Source organism: Cydia pomonella, chromosome 1 (assembly GCF_033807575.1).
Source record: "Cydia pomonella isolate Wapato2018A chromosome 1, ilCydPomo1, whole genome shotgun sequence".
In the NCBI taxonomy this organism is placed as follows: domain Eukaryota; kingdom Metazoa; phylum Arthropoda; class Insecta; order Lepidoptera; family Tortricidae; genus Cydia; species Cydia pomonella.
In genome coordinates, this window is record NC_084703.1 from 7,720,639 (window position 1) to 7,738,450 (window position 17,812).

Below are 17,812 nucleotides of genomic sequence, written 5' to 3' on the forward strand. Positions count from 1 at the left end.
ATCAGGGGTCGGACAAAAAGTGCGGATGACGTAAAAATGACGTACTTAATCTTGCACACAGGATGATGTTTGAGTTGGTATTTAAACTTCCGTGTGACATGTAGTAACAAAGTAGTATTAATGAAGTAACAAAATAATCGTAAATAAATCCATGGAATTAAAAATACAGGTGGTAGGGTGATGTAGTGAATAAAATAAATTTCACGAAACTTGTCACCATAAGGTATAATTATTTGAAATTAGTTAGAACAAGTCTGTGGGATCCTCAGATAAATAGGTTTAATAGTCAAAAGTGGGAACAATAGGTAAGATTAGCAGTATACGTGTTTGTCACGTACCTCCAAAAACGGAAAATTGCCACAATATTCGAGTAAAGATGACATTTTAGAGCGTTTTCTTATATATTAGTAAATATAAATTTTAGCTAAATATAATCGTGAGGATACAATAGTCAATTTATTGTTCAGTCAGCGTCAAATACTTCGTAGCAGTCAAAGTAGCCAAATAGTTCGGTACACCATATATTTAGTATGGTGTACCGAACTATTTGGCCACTTTGACTGCTACGAAGTATTTGACGCTGACTGTTCATCTGATTGACAATGTGTCAGTCAAAAACGTACTTACTCATTTCAAGTGGCGATATCGTTTAATAAAGAGGTCAATAAAGAGATTGATAAATGATACGTGATAATTGTTTATGAAAATCAAAAATACTATTTGAAATCACCTATAAGTGGTTTGACGTCATTCGCACTTTTTGTCCGACCCCTGCTAATCATTAAGGTCTTTCGAAGTCTTCATTAAAAGAAAAATGTTGTAACGCTTCAAACAAACTGTTAATTTATCCGACTGCGGCGGTATCGTTATGGTAATGGTACATGTAATCGAATGAAACAATTTAGTTCGATGGCAGCATTGAGTTACTTCACAATTTACCACAATCGGATAAAAACAACAACTAATACCAACATTCAATTAGCAATGTTAAAAAACGTCGATCACTCGATTTATGTGCTTTCAGCTTTTAGTATTAATGGTGCAGCTTTCGATTTACAAAAGTGTGTGCTTCTTTCGTGTTCACGATTTGTTTAACTACAGTTATATCACGTAAGTACCAGCTTTATACTAGTTACAAGATAGATAGAAATAGTTGGTAAGTACCAACTTTCTCTGACAGAAAACATTAACAAAAATAATAACTGCTTTTTAATACTATTTTAAACATGTCAACTGAATCACTAAGGTCTATTTTAATTTTAACTTTCAAGTGCTTGCACTTAATTAACACAAAGATACTCTACTGTAATGTATAATTCACAGATCTCAAAGAACAAGAACAAGTCAAACGCAAAAAGCATACTAAACAGAAAAAATCCGAGTTACGCATTGAAGAAGAAATTGTTGGAGAAAGAAAAGCAGTCAAAACAGTCCATCCCAGGGAAAATGTTGAAGTTTATGAAGACGACGAAGCAGGGTTACTTGAAACTGCAGAGACGATCTACAAAACTGCAACGGCTACAGCTATTCATGAAAATAAAATAGAAGTAGTACCTGCTAGTGAGGTATCTCATATAACACCAGACAAAAAAACCGATATTATTAAGGCTAACCTTAAAATTGACACTAACTACCCAATAGTTAACGCATCTCAACAAGCTGAAGAAAGAGAAGAATCATTGCATGTTAAAGAACAAGTCAAGCTACATGTCAAACCATCTATACCCGAAAATGAGTCACTAGAAGTAACTGAAATAGAAATCAGCAATTCATTGGACGAATACTCCGGAGATCGTAATAAAGCCGACGTTAAAGCAGTGAAGAACATTGTCCCAATAGAAAGTTTAGTAACAACAGAAGTGCAAGCGGATTTGGATCTGACCGATCTGCAAAAAACTGAAACGTGCTTTAGTAGTGCTAAACCATCGGTTACATTAAAAGATGCTGTAAACGTATCAGAACAAATAACGAGCATAAAAGAAGAGTCATTCGACAAATTAGAGGTTAAGAAGTCAAATGCAGCAGTGTCAGTTTCTCCCTTATTAGGATTAAGCGTTACAGAAGTGACGGACGAACTTAAAGAATATGACATTGAAAGCAAGACAACAGAAAAAGCCGCTACATCTCGGCTTAATTTTAATTTACACGAATCAATTCAAGTTGGGGAAGTTTTCGTTGAAGATAAGTCTGGAAGATATTACCCAGAACTAATAGTACCTACAGAAACAGCTCGAAAAGATGTTTTAACATCTAACCAGATTTTAACGGAAGTACATGATGTTCAAGAAAAGGAAGGGTTCTTACAAGCTCTGAAACTACCCCCAGCACAGGAAGCTAATGTTGACGTAACAATTAAAGATAGTTTCCAGGTAACTATTGATGAGACTCACGAAAAAGAAGGCGAATTCATTAAAAAAGAACTACCTGCAACAGTTAAAGTAGATAAAGATTTATCCTTGCACACAAGTTTAAATACTTCTATAGTAAGCTCACATATTAAAGAGACCGATTTTGTGCCCGAGCCCTTGCCAAGTAAGAAAGCTAATATAGGTGTGAGCGAACATCAACATAAGTTTAACTTGGAAACGAACATTCATGAATCAGAAACTAGCTTGGAGGAACCCAAAGCTGTACTGGGTACACATGCTGACATTACAATTTCATTACTAGATAAAAACTTTGTTGAAGAAGTTCAAATCAATGAAAGTGAAAAAGATCTTTTAATCAAAGATGATAAGTACACTGCTACAGCAGATATGGATGTACGTGCTGTCGAACCAATTATAACATCTGAAACTCTACAGATGACTTCTATCGTTGAGCTTAAATTGCAGGATAAGGTCCAAGATGAATCAGCTACGGAGACAGTGATTACGGCGAATGCCAAAATTGTAACAGCCCCCCTAATACATGAACAAGAAACATCAGAAGAGTACTTAACCAAAAAATCAGAAACCATCACACTATCGGTGGTTCCTAATATACCCTTAACTATATATGAAAATGAGTCTTCGGAATCTGAGAATAAATTGACTTTGAATAAAATACCAGAGGTTAGTTCTACGCAACCTTTGCTTACTCATCAATTGAAAACACCTATATCTGAAGAGATAAATACAGCTGATCAAATTAATTTCATTCCATTGACTTCTAACGTTACAGAAAAAGCATCAGAAGTTTATAGAGATTTGCATAAAGAAATCACTATCTTACAAACAACAGTCCAAGAACAACTAGACCAGTTAGATGGAAACCAAACCAACCATAGCAAAGCTACACCTACGTTTGTTGAAAATGAAAGTTTAAATGTTACAGAAATAGTTTCGAGCGTTACTGAAAATCAACTATCCTCTGAAAGGGATAAACTTGATGTATACGCTAAACCCGATATAGAGACGAATCACAAGATTGCTATTACATCTGAACCTATTTTACGAGAAGCTGTTGATAAAATGGAATCATTAACACCCAAACTTGAAGCAGCTAGCCTTACATCCAATATTTTAAGCTCATTGCAAGTTTCTGAAAATAAGGTGTTAGATTCGCAGGCAAATCTGCAAGATAGCGTGAAACCCAATCTTCAATCTATACTTCCCGAAATTATACCATCCCAGGAGTTAAATATCACGGAAGTATATCAAAATGAAAAAGAGACTGAATACGCATCGAAAGACTTACCAGAAGTATTTACCACTCCGTCGCAAGTTATATCGTTACGAGCCGTAGCTGTAAGCTCAGAATTGATACCTGACTCTAGCGTTGGTTTCACAGAATGTGAAAATATAGACATAAAATCTAAACAAGCGACAATTGAAAACGTAGCTCATAATGAACTTCAGATAACTTCGACGGATTACAATGAAAAAGAAAGTTCTTTTGAGCGAGCTCCTGTGATCAATACTGTATCTGCTAAAATAAGTATAGACTCTACTCAGGCCGTTTTGGTGGAAGAAAACAAACCAGAACTCGCTGCAAGAAACTTTGAAACAACAAGTGATTTAGCTTGGGCAAAAGCAAAACCAGGCTCCGTACCACAAGAAGCAATTACTCAAGAAGAAACGATTGTTCATTTGTCAGAAGGCATTATAGTATCCGAAGAAAAAGGAAATACGGCAAAATCTGCAGTCACATTGACAACCCTCCAAGCTCCACAATACGATGAGAAGGTAACTGTCGAAAGTGAAAATCCGTTGACATTAAACTTATCACCAGATCAGCAAAGCGCAAATGTTTCGTTTACTTCTCGACACAGCATACAGATATCGGAAACTTTATCACAATCTGAAAATTTGCAAAGTACTGATACCTTCGACATGGGATATAAAACTGCTTTACCTAAAATTGATGAAATATATGGTAAAGCAGCACATACTGAGGAAGTTACAGTGAACCAACAGACCGAAGAATTCCTAAATGAAAAAATGGCTGTCAAGCAAACAGATGTTACAACGGTCCCATCCTACACATTAGAACAAACGGAAATCGTTGCAGCGGAAACGGAGATTGAATTACCTAAACGAACTACAATTACATCAAATATTGAATCAGATATTACCGAAACCCAAGCCCTTATAATGAGTTGTACTGAAACGGTAGATAAGGAAAAGGAATTTTTCGAAAAGTTTTCAGTCCCAACTCAAGATGCTACTATTGGTTTCGTGCCACTAATAAGCACTGTAAACACTGAAGTGCTATCAACAAATGCCGCAGAAGATCTACTGGAAAAAGCACCAGAAACCTCTCAAGCAACTATTACAAGCGATGACCTACGAAAGCATTTACAGGGATTAGAAATATTACATGCAGAGAAAGAAACAGATTTAGCACCTAGTCAGAAAGAACATAAACAAGCAGCAACAGCAAAATTTGTCGAAATATCTGCAAAAGAAATATCAGAAGTTAACATCAATGAAAAAGAGACGGAGTTGTCAAAAATGTTACATATGTTTACGACTACTGCTAAAACAGCGTTTGATGAACAGCAGTCACTATTTAGTTCAGAAGTGATTGTCAATCAGGAAATTGAAGAACTTCACGTTTCTGGGACTACGATGTTAAATGCACTTACTACTCATGGAATGAAAGAAGCCATTCAACATTTAGAACCATTTTTAGGGGAAAGCGAAGACACATTTGCCAAAACAACACCTGCAAAAACTGAATTAGTAAAACCCATAGTTGAAGGGAAACAATGTGCAGGTGTATCAGAAGTGATGCCGACAGAAAAAGAAGATATTTTGCTTGTTAATGAGATAATGCCACTTAAAAAGCAGTTAGAACCAACGGGCAGTTTAACATTGCATTCCAGTGTCGGTATAGATGAAACCGTACCAATTGAATCTGAAGCCGAACTACCGCTTTGTTCAGATTTGAAACATAAAGCGGGAATGACTGTCCTTCCGGAGGATTACATAAATATCTCAGAAACCACTGTAATAGAAAACGAAAACATTTTACAAGCTGATCGAACTCCTAAAAGTGCTACGTATAATGTGAATTTAGATGCACATCATCATTTAAATGTAGAAATATGTCAATATACAGAAACAGAAGAAGCAATTAAGAATGACGAACCACTGACAACAAAAGAAATTCTTGATTTTTCTTTAGAGCCTGTAAGGCCCCTTTACATCACAGAGACTAAATCTGAAGAAAGACATGAAGAATTAATACCGGGTAAAAAAGCATTGGAACTAAGTCCTAATATTAATCTTGAAGTAGATGACCACATAAACATTACGGAAACGGTTGTTTTAGAAAAGAATGATGATTTGAAATTAGGATTGTTAAATAAAATTGAACATGGTAAATCAAATGTCGAAACATCAAAACATATAACCATAACTGAAACAGATATTAGAGAGAATGATTATCCATTACAAAATATATTACAAACTGTATCTAAGCAATCAGACATATCCTTTGAGGCTAAAATACCAATCCAAGTGCAAGAAGTTATTTTTAAAGAAAGTGGCTCTGATCTAGCGCAGTATACTAAACCACGTGAAGAAGTACTTAATATGTCTATAGAATCTCAACAACATCTCACTATAACTGACGCATTAGTAAGAGAAAACGAAATTGCGATACAAGTTGATCAAATTCCACAAAGCGGAGAAAATCAGGTTAAAGTAGAAGAAATGCGGCATATAATGACAAATGAGATAACAGCAATAGAAGAGGGTACAGTATTTGCAGGCAGCAAAGCATACAAAGATGAAAAGGCATCTGAATCTCAAGCAGTAACAGAAGCTCTCTACAGTGAACAGACACAAGTAATTGAGAGCGTAAGCACTATGAAAACAACTTTTACACCTGAATTATCCACTGCTGACCAAGAAATAATTGGATTGAAACCACTTGAGCAGACAGAAGTATTAGCAGAAGAAAATCCTGACGATTTCGATAAATATCATCCTAAGGGAGAAACAGCCCAAACAGTGCAAACCACGCAAAAAGAAATAGTGTTTAGCCAACCAGAAATTCTTGAAAGTACTATAAACCTGGCCGAAAAAATCAAATCTGAACCTTTCCAAGTTCAACTTGAGCTCGAACTACATAAGAGCTGTATAATATCTGAGAACACAGCTGAGGAACTGCCTGAAATTATTAAAACTTCGGAAGAACACGGTAAGTACGCTGAAAAACAAATAATAGAAATGAAATCATTGCAGCAGGTAGAAATAATAGCGAATGAAAAATCCGAACCCCTTGCAAAATTCATTCAAGACAAAAATGAAAATGCCATAGCAAGTCAAAATATTTTGCAAGAGTTAACCAATGCAGAACCAGCCATATTCGAAAATGTTACTAATTTACCGTCTTCAGTTACATTAGAGAGAGGTAAGGCTTCAGAAGATTTGGAAACACACAAAAGTTACATTGTTAGCGACAATATTACACACGAAGAATCTGAAGACATCACCATAGAAGGTAAGAAAATAACTTCGATTGTGGGGCAGGTCTTAGAATTTAAACCCTTAGAACAAACAGAATTTTTTGTTGGCGAAAATACCTCAACAATGTGTACAGTAAAACAAGAAGGAAAAACTATAACTGTCACACCAATCGAAAATGAATCTGTAAGTCAGACTGATGTTATTGTACATGAAACTGGAACTGAAACATCGTTTCAAAAACCGATTCAAATGGAGACTGCTTCATTATCTTTAAATACAACGCAAGGTGTTACGATATCTGAAGTAACCCATGAAAGCGCTCCAGAAGATTTCGTTCTTCATGAAGGTAAACAAGTGAAAGCAGATAAAACTATAGCTCCATTATCACACTTACAATGCACAGAGAATATAACAGAAACACAAGCAGACGAATTAACACTACAATCTACACAGAGTAAAATTCCTACAGTTGTAGCTAGCGAAATAGCACCACTCATAATCACAGAAAATACTTGTCTTCTTCAAGAGGAAAATCTTCAAATAACACAACCAAAGACCCAAAATGTTCGCGAAAGCCTTACTATGGCGAGTGAATTAGAAGTCACAGATGAATTTGTCAATGAACATGTTTTGCCCTATAACGACGATTTCTTGGAATTAAAGAAAACAGGCAAACTCACACAAATGAGCGACACTGAGCACCAACTCACTGTATCAGAGCAGGAGACGCGTTTCCTAGGTATGTATTTATATAATATTTTTCCTAGGAGTTTATAGATTTGTCAATATTAGTAATGTAGGGCAAATAGTCCGAATATCAGCCTACTGTTAACGACCTAAATCTTTAAGGATATTTATAAAAGAAACGACAATAAAATGTAGAAATATTAAAAGTTATGTATGTGGTGTAAATAGAACTAAAGGCAGATGGCCAGATTAAATAAAAAGATAGATAAGTAAATTCCACAATTCTAAAAGGTATAGTTTCTATTTTTCTCCGTGAGCTTCTACGGATTATCGTCTTATCTATTGTTTAAAAACCGCAAAGGCGCGTGCCACTATGAAAAAATGGTCAAGCCGCATAGGTAGCGTTTATTGAATTACTACTCTATTGAGCACGGCATAAGATTCATTATGAACTAATACAGAATTCTAACAGAATAGCTGTCTGATCTCTATTGGTGCGTCTAAGGTAGGCGACTAAACGCTCTCAAACCAGCTTAAATTGTGACACTGCGATCCGAAACAAAGATACGTATTCGAAGACCTCGCTTGCACTGGTAATGCGAGCGCACGGCTAGCTAGCGCCAAGGAAGCAATGTTATGTTTCTCGAGGAGCAGGTAAAAAACAGGGCCGGATTTCCACACAAATATATTTGGGTGGTTTTACGTTCTTTAATTTAAAGAGATAAAACATAACACTATTTAAATAGTAGGTACACATCTAACAGAATGGGTTTGTGTAATTACAATAATAACGAGATATACTCATTTTTATAATCAACTGTTTAAACAGTTGTTTGCTAATTTTAAACTTAAAACAGGCTAATTTTAAATAAACAATAAAACAATGGTAAAATAGTAATAAATATGGATATCCATTTAACAATCCCGTACTACTAATGTTAAAATAGACCTATATGTTATAATTATGTACACTAAAATAAAGATATTATTTACAATAGAGTACACATTTAGGAAAACATTTACACAAATTTATATTATGAGTCAACAAAAAAATAAGTAACATATACACAATAGTGTATGCATAAAATAAATAAATATAAAACAAAATATGCATATCGTTTAGAGTCAAATCATGCTAACTCTTTCAAGCAAACCATACAAACAGTGTCAGTTTGTTAGAAGTCTGAAGAGTTAGCGTTATTTCGTAAAACCACCCAAATATATTTGTGTGAAAATCCGGCCCTGTTTTTTACCTGCTCCTCGAGAAACATAACATTGCTTCCTTGGCGCTAGCTAGCCGTGCGCTCGCATTACCAGTGCAAGCGAGGTCTTCGAATACGTATCTTTGTTTCGGATCGCAGTGTCACAAGTTAAGCTGGTTTGAGAGTGTTTAGTCGCCTACCTTAGACGCACCAATAGAGATCAGACAGCTATTTTGTTAGAATTCTGTATTAGTTCATAATGAATCTTATTCCGTGCTCAGTAGAGTAGTAATTCAATAAACGCTACCTATGCGGCTTGACCATTTTTTCATAGTGGCACGCGCCCTTGCGGTTTTTAAACAATAGATAAGACGATAATCCGTAGAAGCTCACGGAGAAAAATAGAAACTATAATAGTAATGCCGTACCGTTCATACCTTACATTTATTTATTTACTAATGAAGTGAGATTTTAAACATTTGACGATGTAACCCTTCATTAGCCTACGGCATGTAGCTCTGAAATACTCCATTTCATACATTCGCTTAAAAAAAGTAATAATAATCACATTCATGTAGGATGCAATGTGGTAAAAGAAAACTAACTTAATATATTATTCAAGTAATACGGCAAAGATGATTTTGGGAGATAACGTAGGTATTCTCTTTTCATAGTCATGTAAAATTACGGTTGGTAAATTATTTCAAGCCGAAGATATACACAATATACACATTTCAAATAACAAATATCTTATACAAATTTCAGAAAAAACCGAAGATAGGTATTCTTCGCCTAAAATATCAGACACTGAAGAAACTGAAGAAATAGTAACCAAATTTTCACAAGCATCAATCGGGGAACCAATTCAAATAAAAACTAAACGAACCATTTTAAGAAAGAAGAAAAAGGCACAGCTAGGTGATGTCGTAGAAAATGACGTTGTAATAGAAGAAAAATTAGACGAGGATGATATAATTAAACCTATTACGCAGCATACTGTTGATATAGAGGAATTTGAAGAAACCGACTTTACTCCTATTAAGGAGATGGCAAAAGGAACCGTAGAAATGCCCGAGGATTATCTGCATCTACCACAATTAGAATCACAAGTGCAAATAGAGGAACTGGTTGAAGATTATTCTAAAAAACCCGAAAGTCCAAATGAGATGGTTACGGTAATTGCGGACGACAAAATGAAGACAGAGAAAAAAATAAAAACCACGAAACGAGTCATCAAGAAGAAGCAAGGATCTGATGAAAAAATTATTGAATCAGTTGTTGATCAAGACGACAAAGCTCCGGAACTACCAGAGGAGACAACCATAGAAGACATAACTTTCGATGGTAAGCCGAATACATTGGACCATACAATTATTTATAGAGCTTTACTACCACACTAGAAACAAAATAAAAATCAGATGCATCCATGTTGTTACTAGCAGTCCTAAACGAACGATACCATAGAGACTCACCACTCTCACCACACTGTATTTCATAATTAGGGTTCCATACCCAAAGGGTAAAATGGGACCCTATTACTAAGACTCTACTGTCCGTCCGTCTGTCCGTCGGTCACCAGGCTGTATCTCATGAACCGTGATAGCTAGAGAGTTGAAATTTTCACAGATGATGTTTTCTATTGCCGCCATAACAACAAATGCTAAAAAGTACGGAACCCTCGGAGGGCGAGTGTATATGTTTCATGGCTACTTAGTTGTAGATAAGGGTGATTTCTTATCGCGTCCTACCATAATTTGCCGCAAAGATAAAACGTTATACAAATGAACTCTCATGTTACATTTAAATGTTGATTTTATTGTTTGTCACTTTGACATGATACGTATTTATGGTACAGTCAATGTGATAATTATGTGCCGTTTCCAAGTTATACGCCTTATTGATAACTTGGAAACGGCACATAATTATCACATTGACTGTAACATGAGAGTTCATTTGTATAACGTTTTATCTTTGCGGCAAATTATGATGACAATCACACATGTTTTGAAATAGCTGATAGTGATTGGAAATATTACTTTTTCTTGCAAAGCTGCATTCAGCGAGTTCGATATAAAATTTTGGTTTTGGTGATATACAGTAAAAATTATAACTAAAGTTTTATTCATGTAACAAGGCGTTAAAGGCGGCTCACCCGGGTGGATAGCATAGGTACGTGATCAAATCTCTGAGACCGCACTTCATACTGTAGTTGCCCGATGCTTACATATAAATTATATTTCGTCACTTCATTATTCAGATATAAATTTATATTAACCATGTAGTTTCCCTATTGTATAGGTAGCATCGCACAAATTTAAGAGTAACTATTTTGATTAAAACTGCCAAAGCAACTTCCGGCTACTTCTACACCGTGTCCAATAAGTTCGAATACAAACTTTTAGCACTTGCTGTATAGACATACGGATCGCTGGATATAAAATTCTTATTTTAATTTAAAAAGTATATTGACATAAACATAGTACTATAATTTCATGAGTCACGTATTTTTAGTTTGGCTTGAATACACGATGAAGTACGTTCGTGAAGAAATTATTAGAAAATTCCTTAAAGGCGACAGGCCATGTGCTATATTCAAGGCGTTACAACCGCATGGAATTAAACGGAATCTGGTTTATACTACTATAAAAAGGTATAAAGAGATCTCTTCTACAGAGGACAGGAAAAGATCCGGTCGGCCCCGCTCACCTAGAACTGAAAAAGTGGTAAAGGCTATAAGAGAGCGAATTCGGCGGAAAAAACACCGATCTATTAGAAAATTAGCTGCTGATCTGAAAATTTCCAGGGGATCTGTACATAATATATTGAAAAAAGATCTTGGATGTCATGCTTATAAAAAACGAAAAGTACATGGCATTTCAGATGCAACCAAGAAAAAGAGAGTAGAAAGATGTAGCACCATACTTTCTTGGCACGCAGGTGACGAATTTGTTTTCTCAGACGAGAAACTCTTTGTGTTAGAGCAGCCTCATAACGCCCAGAACGACCGGTTGTGGGCAGCACGGATAGAAGACATTCCAGAGTATGAAAAGAATGTGCCTAGGTTCCAGAGCTCACCATCAGTGATGGTTTGGGGTGCTCTTTGTAAGAGGGGCAAACTGCCTCTAGTTTTTATTGATAAAGGCGTCAAAATCAATGCGGCATACTATAAATCGGAGGTTTTGGAGAAAAATGTTGCCCCAAATTTAAAAAATATGTTTGCAGACGATTATTATGTTTTCTAACAAGACGGAGCTCCGTCGCATACGGCAAACGCTGTTCAAGCTTGGTGCAAGGCTAATTTGACCGATTTTTTGCCGAAAACTGAATGGCCACCAAGTTCTCCAGATTTAAACGTACTAGATTATTTCGTATGGTCATACATGCTCTCGAAACTAAATAATTATAAAGTCGCAAACCTGAGCCATTTTAAAAAGGTTATCATGCAAATATGGGACGATATGCCGATGGATGCGGTGCGTGCCGCTTGTGACTCTTTTGAGAAACGTTTGAAACTTGTAAAAAAAGTTAAAGGTGGAGTTATTCCAAAACATTTGTTGTAAATATTGTATATAAATGTGGCTTTCATTTAATATAATTTTCATAACATAAACTACGCGTAAATTTATTTTATTAAGGATCATAACTGTATTCGAACTTATTGGACACGGTGTAGTTACCGCTCACCGGCGCTCTGCTGTTCATTTCTTTATTTGTGCGTGGTAGCGTCTACACGTCGGTCTAGTTGCCGAAATGTTCGGCACAAGACCACATAGTTTTTTTTATAACGATTTTAGTTGCGTACTATGATCTTAGCTGTGAGATTGGATTTGATTCGTTGTGCATGTAAAATATATTTGTTATTAAAATGTTGTTCAGTCCTTCAACTTGAATGGCATACCATACAGGCAGTCGAGAACTAACTCCAAGGAATAAATCATCCTGGGGGTTAGTCTTGAACCAACACGAAGGAAAGTTTGATCGTATTTCGAATGCGTCGTAAACCAACATGAAGAGTTGAGATCTGACAACGCACAACAAAACAAAGGGCCTTGATATTCGTATTGGCGCATTTTCATAGTACCCATATATTTCACCATCCCCTATCCCATCATATATCATCATATATTTCCCATCTCTTTCTCCTCTATTGTCAGGAATTTGGGTATCACCATGGATGAGACGCTTTCTTGGTTTGCCCATACGGCTGAGGTAAGTAAAAGGGTGTTTGCATCTCTCCACTCTTTAAAGCGTCTCCAGAACTTCCTCCCAGTTCACACCAAGCTGACTCTTGTGCGATCCCTCTTGATGGCACTTTTAGACTACGGTGACATTGTATTCTTGGACCTGAGAGAGGAACTTCTTGATAAGCTAGAGCGGCTCCATTGTATGCATCCGATATATTTTTGGGTTGCGGAAGTATGACAACATCTCTAACTTCCGTTTCCAGCTCCGTTGGCTTCCGATCCGTCGACGCAGGGACGTACACATCCTGACATTACTTTTCAACGTCCTATTTAATCCGACCTCCCCTCCATATCTTTCTGAAAGATTTGCATACCTGGCGGATGGTAGTGGTCATCGCTTGAGATCGAGTGCGAACCTGACTCTCTCTGTACCGTGTAACAAGACCCGGTCATATTTTAAGTCTCCTTCACAGTGCGTGCTGTACAGTTGTGGAACAAGTTGCCATTATCCCTTAGACAGTCACAGTCGGTAGCATCACTTAAGATAAACTTGTTTGTAAATTTGATAACTATCGCAATCTCGCACGTACTAATTATATTTTTCTGAAATTTGTTACTATTTTTTCAAGAGATATATTTTTTTTCAAAAAACGATTTTAATTTTATGTACAACATATCCAAAATACAAAGAAATCGGATTAGTACTTTGGCTGTAATAAAATAAAAATGTTATTTTTTGTTTTTTCTTTTTTTAAACCTGAAGCATTTGAGGCTTAATTTTTGGTGAAAGCGCTACATATATATAGGTTAATAATCCAGTAAAAGGAAATTAAGATTTTCGCTAAGGGCAGTTTGGCCATGCTTACCCGGCTATACCCTTTGGTGCAATGTTTAGCATCATAAATGCAAAGTGGTTGAGTTTTAATGTTAAGACACATAAGAGAATATACTTTTAAGACGAAGTTTGTAACAATCTTTATCAGAGGGTGTTGCTGTGCTAACATACAATCTTAAAACCATGTTCACAGTAATTAAGCCATATCAGATGGATCATTTTACCGGGATTTCTTTTCAGTAAGCTTTCCGAATAAGTGCCCGCATTCATAGCTTCGCACATTTTGTACAGGTACAATTGTTCGTTACTTAAATCCTATGAAGTTTGTAAGAGAGGGTAAAATACATTGCATGGCCTGAAGCTCTACTGCGATTCACATACTTTTAACGCCTTTATAGCCTTACCCAAGGGCCCATCAAAACTCTGAGACCCGGTGGTAGAACCATCATATTTTTCGAATAAGTGACGAAAAGTAGTTCAAGCAGCGCAACAATGCAACGTTGGTCCCTATAAAAACTAATAACCGATATCAATTTAATACACTATAATATGTATAATAACTACTGCTTAAGTGCTTAAACAACGCGATACACTACTATTTAATGAAACAATATCATCGTAACTAAACAGTTATAAGAAAGTGTATATTTTTCTAAAAACTAAATTGAAGGCATGTTCTTACCCAGTTACGTTAGTTGGCACCTCATTTGTATTAAACGTCATAGGAATGCAAACGTAACGCAATCGAGTAGTTAGAAAAATTACACGTGATTTATCGGCTTGCGGCAGTACTAAAACACAAAATTTTGAAAAACTATTTGTATACCTATAAAAGGTAAATAGCGAAGCATCTTTTCCACACCCAAAAAAAAATGTGGATATCGAGTAGAAATTCAAGAATATGACATTTGACGTACAATGTTGCTATAGGTGAAGTAATATATTCTCAAAAACATTATAAAAATATGCAACATAACGTCTCAAAGTTTTTCGTTACCGACGGAGCAAATATTTGGATAAAAATAGAGGGCATAAGTTTTGAGATTTGATGCTTAATACCGGAAATTCTGCGGACCACTATAAGGTTGATTGCTGTGCCCACAGAAATATATAAGGAGAAGTGGTTTGACCGCTGGAACTTGTCTCTATTTTCTGATCAAAATGATCAGAAAGTACGATCGCTGTCTCATATGATCGACAGCCGTTGCAGTGTAAACATGAAAGTAAAATGCTTGCACCATAATTTTGTGCTAAACTCGCAGTACCACTGTAAATTTGAATGATAGTGGACTTATCACAGGTAATACTAAAATCAATCTATTCGTGTAATAAAAACGGCTAAATATTATAAAATACATATATTGTCCATAGCTGGACATTCAAAAGTCATCCATTGCTTGTTGCATGTACTTTCTTCATTGATGTTTTCAATGCTAACGCGCAATGGACAATGAACATGTGGAATATGACATAAGCCTTAATATTGAAGTATAAAGAAAGTGCTTGAGCTGGAAATAAGTCTATATTCTTAATCGAATCCTGTTGTTGTTGTTGTCAATGTTATTGAATATGTAGGTAATGAGTAGGTATACGAATCTAGCCGTTTTTTGGCCGAACCCGAAACTACGGCCGAAAAATAGCTTTTTGGCCGAAACTGGCCGAAACCAAAACAGAATCTTCGGTCGGACACTACTCTACAGAACAGACTGCATATTTAATACAAACACAATAAATATAAATCAAATGAACTAAATGCCATGTTGAAAGTTGATAGTGCAATACAGTACTGCGGTAGAGATGGCAAAATTGATAAAGTTTTTTACTATGATTTACGTCCTAAAATAACGCCTTGATTATTTTTTATTACAGCAAGAAGGAAAAAGATTTTTGTATAATGTAAACAGAAAAGTTTTGGTCCGCCATATTCTTAATTTTTATACAGAGTATTATTAGTATTTATATACGGTGTTGAGGATGAGGTTGAGGGATGTGGTACAGAGTATTATTAGTATTTATATACGGTGTTGAGGATGAGGTTGAGGGATGTGGGTCAAAACTGTACAGTCAGCATCAAAAGTAGCGGATGAAACTATGCGCCAAAAGCATCTGACACCCCGGATAACTTTTCCAAATAAAGATAAATTTCTAAAATTCACGTTTTAAAGTATATCATTTACAGTCTTAGTTGTTCTATATTAAAGACATCACTTTTTGTTAAGCCGTTACAGAATGGTAGATACTTAAGAAGCGTTATTTGATCCGCTACTTTTGATGCTGACTGCACGAAAACATTTGTGTTGAGATTCAAACATAATAAATAATAAATAAACATAATAAATAATAAATTCGTAATAAATAAATAAAAAAACTTATTCTCAATACTACTGGTTGAATTACCATAGACCACCAATTATTATCTATCGCCGTAGACGGTGAGCAGTCAGATTTCTTCCCCGTTACCTGTGGGGTGAAACAAGGGTGTGTTCTAGCCCCTACACTGTTCGCTTTATACTTTGCAGTTGTAGTCAAGGAAGTCTTACAAACAGTATCCGAAGGTGTCCGCATACGCTTCCGTACCGATGGCAGTGTTTTTAACTTGGCCAGATTTAGGGCGCGAACGAAAGTGTCACATACATTGATCACAGAGATCATGTATGCTGACGATCTGTGCTTTCTGGCAGAATCCCCAGATAGCCTGCAACAGCTGATGTCTGTTTTTCACCAAGCCTGCTGCAAGTACGGCCTCAAAATTAGTGTCAAAAAGACGGAGGTGATGTCTTTGGACTCATATGGTCACGAGACACTAGCCGTACAGCTTGGTGAGGACGTGCTGAAGCAGGTCAACAAATTCCGGTATCTGGGGATCACTATAACATCGAACTGTGACCTTGACGCTGAGATCAGCAGCAGGATCGGTGCGGCAGCTGCAGCGTTTGGGAAACTAGTTTACTATTACTAGTACAATTGTTCGTTACTTAAATCCTATGAAGTTTGTAAGAGAGGGTAAAATACATTGCATGGCCTGAAGCTCTACTGCGATTCACATACTTTTAACGCCTTTATAGCCTTACCCAAGGGCCCATCAAAACTCTGAGACCCGGTGGTAGAACCATCATATTTTTCGAATAAGTGACGAAAAGTAGTTCAAGCAGCGCAACAATGCGACGTTGGTCCCTATAAAAACTAATAACCGATATCAATTTAATACACTATAATATGTATAATAACTACTGCTTAAGTGCTTAAACAACGCGATACACTACTATTTAATGAAACAATATCATCGTAACTAAACAGTTATAAGAAAGTGTATATTTTTCTAAAAACTAAATTGAAGGCATGTTCTTACCCAGTTACGTTAGTTGGCACCTCATTTGTATTAAACGTCATAGGAATGCAAACGTAACGCAATCGAGTAGTTAGAAAAATTACACGTGATTTATCGGCTTGCGGCAGTACTAAAACGAAGGTCTTCTGCTCGCACGATTTAAATCTGGCCACCAAAATTTCAGTGTACATGGCGATCGTGCTGCCAAACCTTTTATACTCTTCCGAGACGTGGTGCGTGTACCGTCATCACATTCGTACCTTAGACAGGTTCCACCTCATATGCTTGCGTAAGATCATGAACATCAGATGGTCTGATCGAGTACGGAATACCGAAGTTCTGCGACGAGCCAAGGTCGGTGGAATAGACGCTTACATAATGCGTCGACAGCTTCGGTGGTGCGGTCACGTATCACGTATGCCGGAGGAGAGAGTGGCGAAGCGCATCTTTTATTCTGAACTAGAGGAGGGTAAGCGGAAAGTTGGCGGACAACTCCTCCGATACAAAGATGTTCAGAAACGACACATGAAAAGATGCAACATTGACGCCTCTCGGTGGGAAGGTTTGGCAGCACATCGTCCTGAGTGGCGCAGGCTGGTGCAGGGTAATATGCGCGATTTCGAGGAGCAACGTAAAGCTGACCTCGACGCTAAACGCGACGAGCTGAAAACGCGCCA

At 36.5% G+C, this 17,812-nt stretch overlaps 1 protein-coding gene and 1 long non-coding RNA gene across 2 annotated transcripts in view; one reads left to right on the forward strand and one right to left on the reverse strand.

Annotated features, from left to right (window-relative positions):
• The window catches only part of LOC133526944 (titin-like), a 137,202-nt gene that overhangs the window by 88,457 nt on the left and 30,933 nt on the right, over positions 1-17,812 (forward strand). The window contains 2 exon segments of the mRNA XM_061863842.1: positions 1,324-7,638; positions 9,554-10,132. Of these exon segments, the coding sequence (XP_061719826.1) occupies positions 1,324-7,638; positions 9,554-10,132 (6,894 nt within the window).
• LOC133528175 (uncharacterized) overlaps positions 1-17,812 on the reverse strand; it is a 123,242-nt gene that overhangs the window by 75,607 nt on the left and 29,823 nt on the right. The window lies entirely within an intron of this gene.